The sequence below is a fragment of the Centruroides vittatus genome, unplaced genomic scaffold (assembly GCF_030686945.1).
Source record: "Centruroides vittatus isolate TY-2023 unplaced genomic scaffold, ASM3068694v2 contig_897, whole genome shotgun sequence".
In the NCBI taxonomy this organism is placed as follows: Eukaryota; Metazoa; Arthropoda; class Arachnida; order Scorpiones; family Buthidae; genus Centruroides; species Centruroides vittatus.
The window spans coordinates 107,990-128,669 of NW_027122587.1; the positions used below are offsets into that span (position 1 = coordinate 107,990).

The 20,680-nt window shown below is 32.7% G+C and overlaps 2 protein-coding genes across 3 annotated transcripts in view; both read left to right on the forward strand.

Moving 5' to 3' along the window:
* Window positions 1-9,601, forward strand: part of Cog4 (conserved oligomeric Golgi complex subunit 4) — a 37,038-nt gene extending 27,437 nt beyond the window's left edge. Inside the window, exons 19-23 of the mRNA XM_067280827.1 lie at window positions 250-342; window positions 423-524; window positions 599-727; window positions 803-894; window positions 9,435-9,601. Coding sequence (XP_067136928.1) covers window positions 250-342; window positions 423-524; window positions 599-727; window positions 803-894; window positions 9,435-9,477 — 459 coding nt within the window. The 3' untranslated portion in view covers window positions 9,478-9,601. The remainder of the gene's footprint in view (window positions 1-249; window positions 343-422; window positions 525-598; window positions 728-802; window positions 895-9,434) is intronic.
* Window positions 9,602-11,029: 1,428 nt separating this feature from the next.
* On the forward strand, window positions 11,030-17,746 carry LOC136983930 (GDP-D-glycero-alpha-D-manno-heptose dehydrogenase-like). Of its 2 annotated transcripts, none has more exons than XM_067280818.1 (2): window positions 11,030-11,178; window positions 16,704-17,746. In XM_067280818.1, the coding sequence occupies exon 2, from the start codon at window positions 16,715-16,717 to the stop codon at window positions 17,711-17,713; it is 999 nt and encodes a 332-aa protein (XP_067136919.1). In that variant the 5' UTR covers window positions 11,030-11,178; window positions 16,704-16,714; the 3' UTR covers window positions 17,714-17,746. The 2 variants fall into 2 exon arrangements, with proteins under 2 accessions (XP_067136919.1, XP_067136920.1); XM_067280819.1 differs by having other exon boundaries at window positions 11,079-11,165; window positions 16,686-17,746.
* The last annotated feature ends 2,934 nt before the right edge of the window (window positions 17,747-20,680 follow it).

Here is a 20,680-nt window from a genome sequence, read left to right on the forward strand (position 1 = left end):
AACTATAATGTTCACTATAGAATTGTGATAACCACTCTTTATAGTATCTTAAGTGTATGTAAAGTAAAATACCATTACAGTAGGGGATGAGGCTGTCACACATTCCTGAGGCAATATATAGCTCTTGTTTGGCCACCTTTGTCATTTTATATTTTTTATACACTGAAAGGAAATTTGAAACAAATTTATATAACGAGTATTTGTTTTATATTCGTTAATATTTAAGTTTATAATATTTTTAATATTTAGGAAGAATTTATTCAGTATGAAGCAAATGATGGAATGAGACCATTTGTTCAAAGTTTTATGTTGAATATTGATAATTTATTGAAATCTTTTAAAGTAAGAAATTCTTTTACATAATTTTTATAGATTGAAAGATTTGGTTTTTATTATTACTAATTCATTAAAAACTTTTATAGGAAAGCTTGACTCCCACAAATTATGATACATTAGTGAGTTATCTGACTACTGAATTAACTCACCAGTTGGAAAAAGTGATTAAAAAGTGTACTTTTAACAGAGTAGGTATTAATTTTAAGTTTATAAACGAAAGTTAAAAAGTATTAGTTAACAGAAATTTTATCATGTACTTCAGCTTGGAGGCTTGCAGTTTGATCGAGAACTCAGATCACTTGTTTCATATTTAACGTCTGTAACTACTTGGACCATACGAGATAAATTTGCAAGATTAACACAGATTGCAACAATTTTAAATCTGGAAACAGTAAGCATAATTTAAAAGTTAATATCTAGTACAAAAATTTATTTTCAAATTTAATTTTAATTTGTTTATATGCAGGTTACAGAAATATTAGATCTCTGGGGTCCAAATTCTGGTTCTTTAACTTGGAGACTGACACCAAGTGAAGTGAGACAAATATTAGCTTTGAGGTAAATTTAAAATTTTAAATTTTAAATATAAATTATACGAAACTTTTGAATATCATTATTTATAAATTAGTTTTCTCGCAAAAGAGACATTTTTATTAAGTTATTAAACTTTAAAAATACCATGTGAATGCATTATATTATTTTTCTATTTATTCAGTACTTGTTATGATATAGGCATGAAATTGTACTTCCTCATGTTTATTATAATAAATATAGATTATTTTAGTAGGGCCTTGTTTTATGTGGGATTAATGTATGCAGATTTGTGTTTTGCAGATGGTAAATGATTACATTAACCCTTGGATGAACAGGGTTAAGTCTGATTAATGCCCAAGCTATTTTTATTACAAAATCTGTATTTATAGTAAAATCAACTGTGAAATGTTTTAAACACATTTTTATTTTTCTGTTAATTGTAAATATTTACATAAATGGGGGGACACACTGGTCTTCAATGTTACTGGCGTCTTTTTTCTCCAGGTAGTTAGGTTTTAATAATAAACAATTTAATGGATTTTTTGCTGTTAAATTTGGTGAAAATTAACAAAAATAAGTTCATATTAATACTGCTATTAATTTCTGGGATTCAACCAAACCCTGGTCCTATGCAAAGATCTCCAGCAAAAAGAGGAAGACCACCTTTAAATCAACAAAAACAACTTTCTAGTAAAGCAACTTCTTCAGATTTGGATATGAAACTAATTACTGAATTTACTGAAGCTAGGAAATCTGATTCTCCCATTCAATCAACTGAGCAACTTAAGTCAAATTCTTCGCAAGATTTATCAACAGTAAAAGCCGAAGACATTACAACTGCAGATCTATGGTCAAAAATTGTTGAACTGATTACTTTGAATAACGAAAGGTTGGTTAGTCAAATTTCATTGATTATAGAAGAAATTAATGTTATACAAAATTATTTTAAAGACTATAAACCAACTGCAATTAATTAATGAAAGAAATAAAAAAAACTGGATATAGAAATTAATAAATTAAAAATAGAAAAAGAATTAATTCAATATAAATTAGATACTTTAGTAAATAATACTAATAGAAATAAAATAATACAGTGGAACCTCGGTATACGACCTTAATCCGTTCCTGATGTTTGGACTTATACCAAATAGGACGTATACCAAACCAACCTTTCCCATAAGAAGCAATGTAAAAATGATTAATCCGTTCTCACGTAAAAAAAAATCTTCTTGATATGATATATTAATGGGGTTGTAAAATAATTTAAACACTGAGCACATTGATAAAAAAATAAATTTTATTATAGATTTTTAAAGTTATTACAGTATATTATATTATATTATTTAAATCATTAAATCAAATCAAATCAAACTCTCCTTAATACTAATAATCTGTTTAGAAATTGATTAAACCCCTTTTGCAACGTTAGCAGATTTAATAATGTCTTTATTTTTCACGACTGTCAATATCATCGTTCTCGGAATATGGTATGCAACAGTTAAATCTCGAACAGCCATGCCACCTTCATATTTCTCAACAATCTCTTTTTTCAGTTCCATTGTGATTCTAGTCACTTTTTTAGTTTTCTGTTGCTTTTCATTTGCCTTTTTGCAATTCATGATTAATAAAAATAATAAAATTTTACTTACAAATTAAAATCAGAAGAAATTTAACAAAGTTATAAACCGTGGGACCACGAACGTCTAGTCTAGTCTAGTACACCGATAGTGCTACTTGTTCATAGATGGCACTATAATTGAATTACGTCGTATACTGAACAAAAGTCGTATACTGAGCAAAATTTGTTTCGTCCAAACAGGACGTATTCCGAATTGGACGTATATACTGAGGTTCCACTGTATATAATTATCCAACCACCATTAAAGAAGAATAAAAAACAGAAATATTTAATTTTTTCATAAAAATTCTAAAATTAGAGAATATTGAACTAGAAGATGTAAAATATATATATATATATATTCTATATCTATATCTAATTCCAAAATTAGTATTACATGTGTAGTGACAAGATGTGATCATTTAAGAAATAGAATATTTTCAGTTTTTAACAAGTTTAAACAAAGTAAGGAATTAGGAGAATGGCAACAGATTAATATGTCTGCAGTTCTAGTTAAAAATTCTTGTAAAAGGAAGAAATTAAAGTCATTATAAAAAGGCAAAAGTAAAAAACAAGATATCTAAGTAAAACTTTGCGATAACTATTTAATAATTAATCACTTAAAAATTACCTATTGTTATATGCAGAATCAATTGGTAAACGTTGAAGATTTTTTGTTGTTTTTCCCTTTGAAAAGTTCAATATCGTAAATATGTCTGACAATGAAATGAATCTTAAAGGTAATCAAAATTTTTCAGAAAAACTAAAATTAAAAATAATAAATTGGAACTGTCGGGGAAAACAATTGACTAATTTATTTAATGTCGAGAATACTAACGATAGGTTTGATGATATTTATCCAACATTATACAAAGGATCTGAGATCAAGATCATTAATTGGAATACTCAAGGTTTTAGAAATAAGTTTTTTTTCTGTCTATTTCAAAAACTATTAGAAATTTATGATATCGTAGGACTAGAAGAGACTTGGATTATTAAGTTAACTGAAAAGGAGATAAAACTCTTGCAAGGATCATTCAACTAGATTATGGTTCTGGCAATAAAAAACCTGGAGTCAGTAGGCCGAAGAGAGGAATAATGCTATCAGTAAACAAATCTTTGGGGAAGTTGGTTCATTCCTATTAGAGTACTTACTTAATATTTACTATGATTAAATTAGAAAATCACAAATTTAATGTGTTCTCCAATGGTTGTTTGGCAATAATTATTAATTATACTCCTCTCTGCAAAATGCTCCGAAGTCCATTTGAAGAAATCGAGAAAACCTTTTTGAAATGGTCATATTTTACCTCGTTATGGCTAATTCTTGGGGATTTCAATGCCAGAATTGGAAATAAATGTGATTCAATCTGTAACAGGAATAATCTTGTGGTTATAAAATTAGACTTGCTTCGACCTTTAACCGGTGTGCATTACGATTAAATCTTGAAAATTGAACTCAAGAAAATGTTTAATTTTCAAGATTTAATCTTAATACACACCAGTTAAAGGTTGAAATGAGTCTAATTTCATATTCTTTCTGGTTTGTGGTCCAATTTGTAATCTGGAGGTTTATAATACAAGAAGTCACGATACAGGAGTCAACGAGAAAGGAAATTTATTAATTAAATTTGCCAAAAGTTGTGATTTCTTTATTTTAAATAGTTGTATGATAGACGATTATCCAGGTAGACATACCTTTATTTTGTTGAGAGGTGCATCGGTGATTGACTATATCTTATGTTCTGAATTTATCTTGGACTATTGTGTTGAATTCAAGGTACTCAATAATGATTTATCAGATCACTTTCCAATGCAATTGACTATTAGATTAAATTTAAATTTATCACTGTCTAATGAGAAGATAAGTAAAGGAGTCAGTTTACAAATGAAGATATATAAATATAACATTAAAAAATTTGAGTCTGAAATAGGTGATAGAATAAAACTAGTTCATGGCAGGTTTCAGAGAAATATATAATAAATTAAATGAAATTTTCAGTGACTGTATAATCGAACTGAATCCTAGAACAGTCCAAATCAACAGGACAGTCCAAATCAAACCAGGAATGGTTTGATTTGGACTGTTATAAGGCCAAAAGACTCAAAGAATACAGTTTGGCAACATTTTGTAAAAATACAAGAGAACTATTAATTGAATGTATTAGTTCAAAAAATATATATACAACAATTTTATAAAGGCAAAGAAAAGAAGCTATTTTAACTTGTTGAATAAGAAACTTTTAATAGACAAGAACACCACCTTCTTTTGGTCAACAGTAAAAAAATATCGTCCGAGAATGGGATGGAAAACCAAGAATATATTGATTTTGTCAAATGGTTCGATATTTTTCAAGGAGAGGAAATCAGATATGACAATTAGTCCATTAGAAATAGATGTAGTTATAGTGTATGGTGAGGAGATGACGGCGATGAACCCGCCAATTCAGGCCTCTGAAATAACAAACATTATTAGTAAACTAAGTGAAACTACTGCTGTTGGACCTGATTTAATTCCAGTCAGTTTTCTAAAATGATTACCAATTGAAGTGGTGGAATTTTTGGCACTCAACTGTAATTTCTTATATGAACATGTCATTTTTCCTGAATCGTGGTGTTCTGCATACTTTCAGATGATATATAAAAGTCAAATCCTAGTAATTATAGACCCATTGCTATATTCTTAACATTAAGAAAAATTTTTACATCAGTTCTTGCTAATAGGTTTGAACAATGGACAAGAGTGAATTCTTTGATATCAAATTCACAATTTGCTTTCATTAAGAGGAGTGGAACAGAAGTTGCAACTTACGTATTGCTTTCGACTATTCAAATCCATCTTTCTAGAAAAAGACACAAAGTCTATGCAGCTTTTTTTAGACCTTTGATTCGATATCAATAGAAAATCTGTGCGCCAAACTAAAACTACATGGTGCAGATTCATTATTTATAAAAGCAATTAAATCTCTATTTGGTCACTATAGGTAAGAACTATTCGTAAGAATACTTACTCCCCTTTTGACATATGTGGAGGACTCTTGCAAGGTGATCCATTATTGCCTGATTTATTTAACTTCATGATCCATGACATTGAAAAGCAGTTTAATAGGGAAGAAGATGGAATTTCAGTGGGAAATCAGTTAGTCCATTCAATTCAATATGCTGATGATGTTGTGTTAATTTTGACAACCAAAATTGGTTTACAAAGAAAACTAAATCAGATGCAGGAATATTTTTTCAATTGGAAATGAAGATCGATCCAAATAAAACCCATATTCTTACATTTCGAAAAGGAGGAAGAATGGCTAAGCAGGATTGCGATTTTTATCTTTTAAATGATAAATTGAATGTAGTTGTTGAAATTTCATACTTAGGAATTCAGTTTATTTCGACACTATCATTCGGAAAACATCTCCAGTGAGTACAGAATAAAGCAATTAGAATAATAAATAATTTAATTTACCTTCTAGCCAAAATGAAAATTAATTCTACACAAAAACAGTTTCAGCTCTTTTCATCATTAGTCATAAACTTGATACATTATTCTCTCCCAGTGTGGGATATGGATTAGCTGTCTCACTTTCAGAAAAATTTATTGTTTGGACAGGGCTGTACCTGGATATGCAATTCATCATGATACTAATAGGTCTCCAACACTAGAGGAAATTGTATTTTATTTTCGGTCTAACTTTAGATTGTAGTTTTATAATTTAATGTATCCCCCTTGTAACTGGATAAATTCCAAAATATGCTAACAAATTTGAATTTGAATATACATGTTTAAGCAGTTATCTAGAACTACTAGGTTGATCACAAATATACATAGAATTTTATTTTTTACAGTTCTGGCTGATATGTAACCTCTGCATAAAATATGGCTAAACTGTGTTTAATGTATAAACTTTATTGTCAAAATTATATTAAAGAATGTAGGTTAAAGGTTAAAACTCTAAAGGAAGGATGATAACCTACAATCTAATAATGCATGCAACATTTCCACATTAAAACTTTCAACCGTATGGAATCATTCCTTGTTTGACACAAATATAATTCTCTCTAAGGTTTTGTGAAAGAAAAACAAATGTTAATATTACAAAATTTGTTTATTTTCATTTAAAATTTAAATCATCATTCAAATTTGTCGCATATTTTTGAACTTTTACTTTTTGGCAAGAAAAATTTCTTCAGTTAAAGTGCTTTTAGTTAAAGAATCTCTTTGTATCACGGATAATGTGAAATTATCCCTTTTGATTTATTGTCCACAAGACAAAACATGTCCTTAATAAGTTCTACATGGTCTGCAGAGAGACGGGAAGCAATATTTGGGAAGTAATACACTATTAAAATAAATTAAAGGATGGTTAAAGTTGACATTATGATCAGAGAAAGAAGATACCGCATATCTTTTGTTTCATCTTCATACAAAACTAAAAGTAGAATGTAGCAATTTTATAGAATCTCAATAATGGATAATAAGAATAAAGAATTTAATGTAGTTGGGATTTTATTAAAAGAGGAGATATATACGGAGATTGTTTGACTGGATTGGCAAATAATAATTAAAGATGGAGAAAAATAAAACTGTAAAACAGATGTAAAGAAAATTGAAGTCATTTCCATCTTGTTCTAGAATGGGCATTAAACTCTATCTGTTACTAAGAATTTAATTTCTAGATGATTGAGATGGTGAAAGATGTCATAACTTCCGAGTGACTTGGATTGAAAACTAGATCAGATCCTTGGAAATTTCAAGACAGTGGTTTAACTTAGATAAATTAAGCATATTAGGGACCTAATGAAACAGTAATAGGCATGATAATATACCTTCTTAGTCCTTGCAAGATAGAAAGAGCAAAAAGAGTTTGTAAAATAAAGATTAAAAATCCAGGATAAAATATATTTATGTACGAGCGATGATCAAAAAGTAAGTTTATTTGTAACTTTATTTTAAATTATAGTTTTACATCGTTAAATATTTAAAAAATTGGAACGCGATATTCGACGGTTTCAAACGATAGAACAGTATGTTTTTTGGTTGTATGTTCCTGAAGAAGGCCTCTAAATGACACCGAAAATGTTAGAGCATTAAAGTCTATTGTTCATTTCTGCTGGAAGGAGTGTTTAGGTGTTAAATTTGTAAGTAAGGTTACAAAGCCTGCAGTGAAAAGTGTACATTTTATTTCATACAACCAATACAGCCAACTGATAGTACATACATTAGTTTATTTTTAGACATAGTTTCCATATTGGTTTAGGCACTTGTCACTTCGTGTGATGAGTTTGAAAATTCCCTCCTGGTAAAAATCCTGTTCTTGCGTGTTCAGCCAAGTTGTCATGAAGTGTTTCACTTCCTCATCTGAAGCAAATCGTCATCCTGCTAGGTTCTCCTGCAAGAAAGGAAACAGACGCTTGGAGCGAGGTCCGGGCTGTAGGGAGCGTGGTTGATGATGTCCCAACGAAACTGCTTCAACAGCGTGGTGGTCTTCGAGCTGTATAAGGTCGCACGTTGTCATGAAGGAAGATGACGCTTTCAGTGAGAAGTCCTGGCCATTTCCTCCTGATTGCTTCATGCAATCGTTCAAGGTCTCGCAGTATAGGTCAGCAGTCACTGTATGCCCTCTTTCCAAAAACTCCATGAGTATGACACCCGTGCTGTCCCAGAACATTGTGGCCATCACCTTTCCAGCAGATGGTGTCACCTTAAACTTTTTTGTCTTTGGAGAGGAGGTGTGTTTCCACTCCATTGACAACTGCTTACTGCTGGGGGTGTACCCCAGCAGTAAACGGTTGATCCATGTTTTGTCACCTGTGACAATGTTGTGAAGAAAACTGTTCCCTTCTGTGGAAAACCGTAGCAAAAGTTGCAGACTTTCCCCCATGCGCTTCTCCTCATGTTGGTTGGACAGATTTTGTGGAACCCATCGGGCACAAACTTTCTGGTACTGCAGAATATTGTGAACAATGTGACAAACACTTCCGAATGACATTCCCAATTCTATTGTCATATGCCGTAACATGATCCTCCTGTTGTCCTGAATCAGCTCCTCCATGCGAGCTGTGTTGACATCTGTTGATGCCGTGCTGGGTCAGCCACTGCAATCCTCGTCGGTGACGTTTTCTCTACTGGCCGCAAACTTCCGACACCATTCTGCAATATGCCGACAAGACATTACAGTCTCTTCATAAACCTCTACCAGCTGCCAGTGAATTTCAGCCGTGGTTACATGTTTCGCCCACAGAAATCGAATAACTGAGCAGATTTCTTCGCAAGACCAGTTTTCCAAACGAGTCGCCATTTGTGTTTACCTACAACTAGCACTGTAGGTGGTGTGTGGCCGAAACTCTGCACAGTTGCCAACTGCATGTATTGGAACTACCGCACACTTCTCACTTCTCTATAACAAACAAAACTCCAGGAATATTGGCCTTGTAAGCTTTTTAAGCAACCCTCATAGTATTGAAGACAAAATACTAAAAAAAAAAAAAATTTTTTTGAAGTCTTATCAAACGTGTTCTAGCGTAAATGGTCATATGGTCATTCAGTAAGACTTCAAAAAATATTTATTTGTATTTTGCATGGCACATTTAGAAATATGGCATGCCTAGGCCCACAATATGTAGGTGCCTCTAAAGTAATAGTACTGCTTTTGCACCAAATGATTCTATTTTATAATTGTAATTCTACAATAATTGTATTTTTACAGATTTTTAAATATCAAAAGGGCAAAGGTCACTGCTATTGAAAGCCTTCATTAGTACTACCACTCTGTTCATGCAAAATGTATTCATATATTAATATTATCTAATTGTCCCTATTTAAGCTTTTAATTTGCTCTAATTCCTTTATGAATTGTTTCTACATAAAATTTTTGTTCATTATTTTATTGTTGTTATTATTATTATTATTTTTGAATAAACAGAGATTAAATTTATCATTATCTTTCAGATCCGATTTCAGGCCGGAAGACATTAAAAGGTTAAAACTCTAAAGGAATATTTGAAATTTATTCAAATAATGTGTCTATCTTTTTTATTGGCTATTTGTAAAATATTTGCAAAGAATAATTATATTTATACAAATATTAAAATAAAGGTTAAAGGTAAAGAGCATAATATTTTTTATTTATTTTTAAATTAAATAAATATATATTTGAAAAAATTTGACACGTTACAATATAGAAGAACGTTAACAAATATATTTATTTAATTATAACATTCGTATGATAGATTTTTTTAAAAAATAAATTTAATTTTTAGCTTCTGGAGCAATGCCCGGCACATCTGTTAGTTTTTAATTAATAAAAGCAATTCGATAATGGTCTCGGTGACTAAAGTGTACATTCATTGACTCGAGTATATCTAAAATGATTAAACTACAAAACATAAAATATTGCTCGGGATAAAGTTAAGAGGGAGTGGGTTTTAGGGGTGTTCGGGGAAACTCCATAGTATTTCTTCTAGGGTGTCAAAGAATATTCATACCAAATTCGGTGCAGATATGTTAAATGGTATATAACCCTTTAAAGAAATGTACCTACATATTTTGACTTATAATATATATATATAAGTTTTTCAACACATTAAATTAACTAAAATATTGTAATTTGTTTGTCTTTCTTAATAATTTAAAAGAGTTTTATATTTTTAAATTAAAAACTCGTAAACATTCCCGGGAAAAATTTGTTATTGGACTTGTTGTATCATCAATAAAATTATTGTAAGGGTATTGAATTTTGATATCCCTAATATATTTTTTTACAGCAGTTTATCATGAAAAAATTTAATATATAGAAGATTAGGAATGACAATTATTCCATGGAGTCACTTTGCATAATTACATAAATATATAGAAGATTATTATTCCACTATGATTAATGAATAAGTAAATTTTTACATATATTATCCATTGCCTAAGTCTTTTTTATTTACAAAAAATAAATAAATAAATAAATGCATTTATATTTTTATGCAATATGGGAGGAGAAAGAGCATTCTGATTACACAAAATGATGTCATTGATCTGATTTGCATCATCGTTAGTTAATAAAAGAGTTACACATCTTGTTGCTATCTATATAAATGCACTGCACAGTTTTTTCCATTCTCCAAGTAATGGAATCGTATTACCAATAAGAAAACATTTAAGAAAGCAACGAGTTCATTCAGTTTAAATGATAAATAAAAAGTGTTCAGTAAAGAGACTATAACCAGACATCATTTGATACTTGAGGTCATGCCATAATTTCTTAGGAAAAGATACGTATTCTAAAGAAGATGCCCCCAGCAAAGTTTCAAGGGTAAATTCGAAATTTATTCTAAAGAATAAATCCATTTCTAACTCGAGAATCGCCCACCCAAGCGTATAGAACATTACTTTATAATTAAATTTTCAACATAATTTTTTCTTTATTTTATGTAACGACGTGAAAGTAATTCTAGAAATTGCTGTGATATATATATAAATTACGTAATTTATCATTTGCATATACGGAGCGACCTTTGAACTTATTACTAATCGAATAAAAAAGCGGATCGAAAAATACGTGACGTCTATATTAAATCTCGCGCTGAACTTTTAGCCAATCGCAAATCGATTTATCACGTGAGAGATATTTATTTATAAAAATTCATAGTCGCTAGAGATTGGACATTGTTAAAAGCAGGAAGTCGACTTAAGCTTTGGGCGATTTGTAAGTAAGACGATTTAATTTTAATTAAATTTATATTTATTTAATTTAATGCGTTAATTAAGTAGCGATAATATCCCCATTTTTTTCCTATTTTCAATTTTATTAATTTAATTGTTATTTATTGTATTATTAAAAGGTGAAGGAAGTGAAATTTTAGCGACGTCGTTGCAAGTTAATAATAGCGACGATAAAAAGTTAAATAAATCAAAGAATTAAATTTAATTTTCGCCGTGTTAATCGTTGTATTACGATAAATTTTAATTCGATTTTTCAATTAAATCGCGGCATTAAAAACTTAGAAAGGTCACGTTGCTCCTCACTGGGTAAATTAGTGTGTTATTTTTTTATGACAATGGCTCACGTGAATAATTTAATTTTACTTTAATGCAAAAAACAAAAAAAAAATTGTTTATCAAATGCTAGATTTTTAAATATTTAGGCGAATGTTTTATGTACAAGAGGCATAATTTAATAAAAACATTCTTATTCTTCTGTTTGTTTCCATGTGTATAACATTGGTAATACTGTACACATCGTGGGACGTCTATTAATTACGCGTACAATTTTACGAAGAGAGGATGTCAAAACGTACATCATCGTACACAATGGGAGAGGGCAGTGGCGTAGCGAACATAACTGGCGCCCGACACTTTATTGGCGCCCCTCTCCCTCTCCAGAAACACACAGTTTGTCTTGGAAACCATTTGGGCGCCCCTCTGCGAGTGGCGCCCGGTGCGTGATATACCCCCTTTCATCCCCCTCGCTACGCCACTGGGAGAGGGGGGTCGAGGTATTGCCTACATAGACGTGTTTTTCATTGGTGGCTTACGAATCTGTTCTTATAAGCCTACTATCAGAAAATATTTGCAGAACTTTCGATAGGAAGATGAAGAATATTTGCAGAACAAATGTGATAGGATGTAGGATAATCTACATTAAATAACATCATAAACTTGGTATTTTGTATAAAATAATATTTTTTTCTGGAATTTGGGGTATGTTTACAATTTTGTTTTTAAACTATTCCATTAATATATTACACAAAGTTGAAAAATATATAAATATATCTAATTGTATCCTGCTATAGACATGAGAAAATTGTGCATTTTTTTCAATTAATATCATTTTTCATTAATTAATTAATTAATATATGAGAATGGAAGGCATTCTGTAAGGAGCCGTTCATAAATTAAGTAACGCAGATATGGGTGGGTAGGCATGCAGGTAATCGTTACGGTGCGTTACAATGGGTGGGGATGTTCATAAAAACGTTACGTAATGCTCTGGGGTAACAGAACGATTGATTTTTGTTTACGAAGTGTTACATAGCGAACAGTACTGTTTACGTCACTGCTTTGTGTGTTATATTATTGTTGCGTGTTGTATTTATCGTATAGAAATTAAATTAAGCATATTCTTTTTTAATGTGTCGTTTACTTCCGGTATGTTTTATCAGTATTATTTTGAAACATTTACTATTAAAAAATATATAGATTACGGCATATATTAGGTTTCAAACATTTTTTTTTACATGTAACACGTTTGTCTTCTCTGAATAAGGCGTGAATATAAAAGCTAGGCGATTTACCTGTTACAAGACTTTGAAACGCTTATGTTAATTCTGTGTTATTTTTGGTAACTTCAAGAGCTTTTACTATTTAACATTGATACTTTAGAAACAAGTTTAAAACAATATTGTGATACTAAGTACAATGGGACCGTCCATAAATTACGTAGCGCTATTTTTATATTTTTCAACTATCGTCCCTCCGTACGCCGTGGCACATACCCACTTCCAAAATTACGTAACGCATAAACTCGATCGATTCCCTTAATTACACTGAGGAATAATACACAGTACGAGGTACCGAACATAATGTAAAACGTACAAAGCCGTGACGTAAACAATTCGGTTGTCTATGCGACGCTTCATAAACAAAAATGAATCGTTCTGTTATCCCAGGGTCGAGACCCTGGCGTTACTTAAAGTTTTTGTAAACACTCCCATCCCTTGTAACGCATCGTAACGATTACCTGCATACACACTCATTTATAGACATTCCCCAAGAAGTGGCGCTTCATGGGGCTTAGACAAATTTGAATTGGGCCCCACGTACAGTGTTGACTTCGAGGGAATTTTTTGGGGAAAATATTTTCTTATAGAAGATTGGTTTGGGCTCCCTGTTGGTGGGGTCCAAGCAATTTCCCATTTTTCCATAGGATAATGCGCTACTGCCCCATGGATGCGATCATGAGTTTAGTGTAAAGATTTTAGTATTAATAAAATACACTATTAAAATTTTGTAGGAATACGGCTGGAATAGGAGTCAAAAAAATAAAACAACCAAAATAAATAAATAAACGGTTTTGTGTTATCTATATACGGTATATACAGTTGAAACTCAAATATCCGAACTTGATGACAGTAGGAGTCTTTCGGATTATCCAGAAACTCGTTTGTTGTATTTTCAAAAACACAAGAAAAGCTGTAGCGTTTTACTATCACAAAGAATATAATACTACACAATATAAAAGTACAGGAAGAGTTTGGCCTCTGTACAGACAAACTCTCCTGACATCTGTCGATTGTAGCGCCACGAAATTAGGTCATATATATGTAACATTACGTTACATTTTGAGTAAATTAATTTACCTTTAAATACAGTAATTTCATTTCACTATTAATGTTTTACAGTGCACTTAAAGTGCACAGTGCTCGACGTACCCTAAAATACAAAAACAAACGAGTTTCTGGATTATCCGAAAGACTCCTACTCTCATCAAGTTCGGATATTTGAGTTTCAACTGTTTAAGTATCTAACAAGGGAGTATCCAACCTACAGCAAATGGATCAAGGACAGCCCAACCTTGTTTTCACAGACAATGTTTTATTAACATTCGAACAAGCTTAAGCACATAAAGTTTTGAAAAGTCAATTAGAATTAATAGTGACCATTGTTATTTAGAAACTAAAAAGTCTTCGACTATATCTTTCGTACCTGGTTCCATACTTGATTTCTACAGCTTACGTGGCTCTTATAAGAAAAATATTGAAAAATCCTGATATCAGATGGACATTTTCTCAAAAATAATTTTGTTTAATAATAAGCCATTGGGTTTCACATAATAAGGAAAGCGTATTAAATACATAGGGGTAAAAGATTTCATGTTTTAATTGTTAATAGGCCTACGAGTATATAGACTACTTTTGCTTATCTATTAAATTTTTCCTCTGAAAGGAGTTCGGTAGACGACCGGCACGACTCCATTGCTAACGGAAAAGTATGAGGTACAGGGGCAAGCCGCTACTAATTTGAGGTGGAGAGCATATATTTTAAATTAAAGAAATTAAAAATATGATAAAAATTTGCAGTCCGGCATTGTGACGACATCACAATAAATAACTGCTCGTTAACCGTTAAAATCCCCTCACCTCCCTTTTTAAATAAAGACAATATTAACCTAGGTCTTCGGGGCATCAGTCCCGATAAATATCACGTAGCTTAAAATCAAATAAAATTTCATATTAAAAGAATACGCGACCCACCGTATCTGTCATCTAAACGTACTGTACTGTACATCACAGAATAGCATTTTCACGGTCGATTAACGCCCATCAGGTGGTTCGGATAGAAACTGATTTTTATCGCATTGGTTAGCTTAACGATACCCCCCTGAAATCCTAACAGAGCCTTTTTAATTATACTATCAGGTGTTTAACCAAACCCATAATGGGGCGGGACGGAGCTTGACATATCTGAGACAAAGCTTGACATATCTGAGACAAAACCCAATGCTATTTTATGAAGTGTAATCAAAGTATTTGACGAAAACAGGAGAAACAAAGACACGCAACTGACTACCTGTGTTCAATGGGGCTCATCGCTTACACCGGATAGTCGCTAGAAAAACGACGTCTTTAGAAAACTCTCATTATTAACCTGATTCCGAGAATATCTGATTTGAATTTAAATTAAAATTTAAGAGAAATTTTTTGGTGATTAAATTTATGCTTAATTACTAAAGGAACTAATCACAGGGCACACGCCAGTAATCGACTATGCCAACTTTATTAAACAGGAAAATGCTTCTGTCCCTCTTCAGTCCTTTATTACAAATCTATTTAATTAATGAAACAAAAAAAAAAAAAAAAAATGCTATATGGTTCTAATACACCATATTGAATACATACGAGTAATATACTTTTTTAAAATTTAAATACAGTAAATTATGTTTGAATGTTTTATTTATTTATTTATTTTAAAATTAAACGAACCCATTGTGGATCCCATTCATCCCCGGGCCCAATAGTGGCCGAGAGGATAAAACCATTAAACACTGGTACTTGGTCGTGGGTTCGTTCCTCTCCAATTGGACTGGCCACGTGGAGTTTTTCGGGTATTCTTCACGTTCGTAACACCTAAATAAGAGATAGTTTCCCATAATTTAAGTCTGAGTTTTATTATTATTATTATTCCGAAGTTAAGACAATGAAGAAAATATACATTTTCAAGTCTATGTTTTAATCCATTTTTCACCAACCACAGAAGTGGTTGGTTTTCTTCATTGTCTTAACTTCGAAATAGAAGATATCCAGAGTTATGTAACGATTATTATTATTATTTTTAAGTCGTATTAGATAGAATTTAGTAATCGTAGCAAATTTTATAAATTCCAGCAACGGGTTGAGTAACTTTTCCGGTTAAAAATATTGTGTGTTGCGCCATCTGTAATGAGATTTTATTTTAAAAAATAAAATAACTTTTCTATTATTAATTACAGTAGAGCGTCGATAAGTGGAACCAATTGGGGTCCTTCCAGATTTGTTCCAGTTTCCGACTTTGTACGAAAAAATACATTAACCTGTCCGATGTTCAAATTTTTCTCCGTTGCGTATCGCTTCCTGTTGAATTTTTCTCCGTTGCGTGTCGCTTCGTGTTGAATTTTCGTCGATTTTAAGCCTAACGAAAATTTTTATAATAATCATCGAGGCTATCGTATCGTTAAAAATTATTTCTGCATTTTGTACAAACAAAATAAATATATTAAAGAATATAAAAAACATGAAAATTATACTTTAGAAGTAAATTTAGTATCAAAAACATTCGAATCAGCACGACACAGTCCGACTGAAAATCGTTCCACTTTCCGACCATTCCACTTACCGACGTTCCACTTATCGACGCTCTACTGTATAATAAAAAAAAGGCAAAGGCTGGATTTTGAGAATAGAGACGGGTTTTTATTTGATACACTAAAAATTTGTACGAGTAAAATATAATTTTATAACTTGCGGGGCCATATCTGAAAAACCTCCCCATCTTAAATTAATATCTGCATTGGTTGGACAGATATTTAGGGGAAAGACACAGAAAAATAATTTTCACTATTAAAATTCGTTTTATTAAATGGAATAATTATAATTAAACAATAATTACATCAATTTAGATTTCATATGCATACATTTTGAAATTTCAGTTGTCTTTTAATTTTTTAAATAATGACACTTTTATGTATTCTAACAGAACAGAACAAGATGCCAGAACACACTCCCGTTCAAAATGGTTCTTCTTCGGATTCCAGAAACAACATAATCGACCACGTGTTAATTACAGGAGGAGCGGGTTACATCGGTTCCAAATTAGTTCCACTTATGCTTCAACAAAACTACAAAGTAACCGTTTACGACCTGTTCAATTATGGAATTTCTTCATTGTTATCTCATGCCAATAATCCAAATTTAACATTACTAAAAGGTGATATCAGGGATAAATTCAAATTAGAATCCGTTCTTCAAGAGGTGGATGCCGTCATTCATTTAGCTGCCATCGTCGGTTATCCGGCTTGCGAAAATGATCCGGAACTGGCGCGTAACGTAAACGAATACGGAACACAGTGCTTAGTCGATTGTATGAAGTCCCATCAGAAATTAATTTATGCTTCGACCGGTTCGTGTTACGGTGCCGTCGAAGGTATCTGCACGGAAGAATCGAAGATATCGCCTCTCACTCTCTACGGAGCTACCAAGGCCAGAGGAGAAAGCATCGTTATTAAAAAAGGTGGCGTAGCTCTTAGATTGGCTACAGTTTTTGGCATATCGCCACGCATGCGACTGGATTTATTAATTAACGACTTGACGATGAAAGCCTTGACCGTCAAATATTTAGAATTGTACCAAGGATCTTTCCGTCGCACTTTTTTACACGTTAAGGACGCTTGCATGGCTTTCCTCTTCGCTTTACGTCATTACGATATTATGAAAGGTCAAGCCTTTAATGTGGGAGACGAAACCATGAACATGACTAAATGGCAAGCGGCGGTGGCTATTCGCGACGTCATTCCGGATTGCATCATCGTGCAATCCGATTGCGGCGAAGATAAAGACAAAAGAGATTACGTCGTTTCTTACTCGAAAATGTCGAAATTGGGTTTTAAATCGACTGTGACACTTCGCGAAGGCATCGAAGAACTTATCAAAGTCATTCCTAAAATGTCACCTAACGAAATAGCTCTGAGCAAAAATGTGCAAGTGTAAACGTCTCGATCAATTAAAAATCCATTTCAAATATTTCTATCGGTGCTTATAAGCTTCCATAATAAATAAAGTGAGAACATTTTAACCTATGTTAAAATGGAGATTATAATAATTATTATATTTTTCTAATTTATAATTAAATTGCTAATTAAAAAACAAAATTCCGTCTTTTATTTAACTGATGTACGAATTATTATTATTATTATTTTTGTAATTTTAAAATATGTAAGTAATAAAGTAATCTCAAATTACCGATTTAACATAATGGTCGTAAGCGATAATAATAATTAACTTTTTAGATTAATTAATAGTATATGAGCTGCAAAATTTGTAACTGAATTGACAAACCCTTAAGATTATTATTAATCCAGCAATGTAGAGAATTCTTTTCAGGACAAATCCACTTGAAAAATACCGTATGGATATTAAATGGGCCGTCCATTAATAACCTATGCAGTCTTTGACCATCTCTCCTACAATGGTGCACTTTTGGCAACCCCCTTTTCCCTTTAATTACGCGTACAATATACTTCACGGACCTTCCTGACATTGAAAATATTTACAGAATTTTTCAAACTTGCAGTTTATTCACATGACCAGCAATTAGGCTTATAAGAACAAATGTGCGCGCCATTAATACCACTAAAGAAGTCCACATGGACATTGTCTGGACTCTCCCTTTCCATCGTCTACACTGATGTACTTTTCGCAAGTCGTCTCCCATAAACCGTGGACGTAATTTATGGACGGCCCAAATCTATGATTTTGATTTGCATAAAAATAAATTTGCTAATAAAAAAATATTTAAAAACTAAATATAACTATAAAAATTTCGAATATTGTGAATTCGTAATAATGAGCCTTTTAGTTTCCAAATCTGGTCTCGGATTTCATCTGTCTAATTCCGTTCTCGAGAGTAAGGAAAGACGGACTGACGGACGGACGAGTGGGAATTTATAAATCTACAATTTTTTTCAAATTGCAGCTCGATTGCTTTGAAACCGCTACCGCAGTACACTATAAAAAGGTCGGCGGAGGTCGTGTTCAGAGTTTTCAATTTACCTGTTGTTTGGAGTTCTTCGAATGCCAGGCCTGCCTTCACGATTGAGTAAAATACATTACGGAGTTTGAGAATGGCCGCATCATTGTATTGAAAAAAGCAGGATGGCCATTTCAACAAATCTTTCGCCATCTGTTCTGTTCCGACACGACCGAGATGTTGGGTCAGTGGATATGCCAGGCCACAGCTACACGGCGGATTGGCTCGAATGCCTCAAGACCGCCAGGAAAGATGACCACCCTATTTAGGTGTTACTTCACGTTAGTAACACCTAAATAGAGGCATCGCCGTAACCAAATAAACCAAACCAAATCTAATAATTTTTCTATAAATGCGATATTTACGAGGACTTACGAGGATTGAAAAATTCTTTCCTCCTCTACACAATTTAAAGTGTTTTTAAAATCTGTTAGATTGGTCACTTGGTGTGATAAACCCTTACGTAAGATAACCTTTGTAGTTCTGTTATATTATAGTACTTGATTTATATAAAGGTTAGAAGTACGAAATAATCTAATAACTTTAATGTCTGTTCTTATTTTTTGCCCGGGCAACGCCGGGCTTACCTGCTAGTTTATTTATTTATATGCGGTAGGCAGTCTCGAAAGCTGCCTACCACATTGAAAATGTTGGTGTTGAGCAAGAAGCAATGAATCGTCGACGACAAACTCATAACACGTTTCACTTATATAAACAAAACACAGCGGTCAAGGTGGCAGCTACGGCTATGAGGTACCCGGGATCGAATCCGGACGGGTCGAAGAATCCCCAGGTATTTTTCAGGGAGTGGTCCGTCTGGATATGTCGGGCCCCGTTCCTCACCACCCGGCCGCCCCATTGTGGGCCTGGCTAAGCCCATAATGGGCTTACTAAGAGAGACTTTCTTAGTGCCCACAGGGTGGAGTTAGAAAAAACTTCGACAAATATGCCCACAAATGTTGCAACTGCCGCTCCAGTTTCCCACATTCTTATATGGCCGAAGCCAATGAGATTCGGTCATATAAGAGTACGATCACATCTGGTGTTGAGCAAGAAGCAATGAATCGTCGACGACAAACTCATAACAAATCTGTAGAGTGGACAAGCCAAGAAAGTTTAGAAGATAACAGAAACATTCCTGGAAAATTGTGTGGGGCTGAGCTGAAAATGGCTGTTTGCAAACAGATTTCCTGAATGTTCTGCTATGCCACCAATGTCCCTCTTACCGCTACTAGGAGTGACGACTGTCCTACGAGATAGCTCCTTAAACCAGCATGTTAACAGCGGAGACTGTGCTGCTCAACTGTAAAAGAGGGACAAACTTTTTCCAAATTAAAATGTAATTATAAAGATTAAGATCAACCCTGAAAGATTCATGCTAATAAACTGACATGGGAATTTTGTGCAGGGTTGAAAACGATCATGGCATCTATAATCAAAAAGATATTTTAATGCATTAGCACATAGATATTATTTTTTGTATCAATTTTATACAAGGTAATAAACAGTTTTATTTTACACATCGTTACTTAAGCATCCTTTTTGTGATATTTTGTTCAAGTTCTTTAAGGTTCCATTTATTTGTTTACGGCAACATGACACGTGGACAATATGCAAGAAAAGAGGATGCCACCCGGAGAGACTTTATGGGAAACTGGCCTCTATTTAGGTGTTAAAAACGTGAAGAAAACCCGGAAAACTCCACACGCCAGCCTGTAGGTGAGATGCAAACTCACGACCAACCAGCAGTGTCCAACGGTTTTTATCCACTCGGCCACTGATAGGTACTTTTAATTAAGCAACTTAGAGCCTAAATACAAATAAATGATGTAAAACATTTGTAAAAAATGGTCAGTTAGTTAACTTCCTCTCTTCTTATTCATAAGTGCCAACACCGGTCCATATATATTTCCCTTGCTGTTTGAACA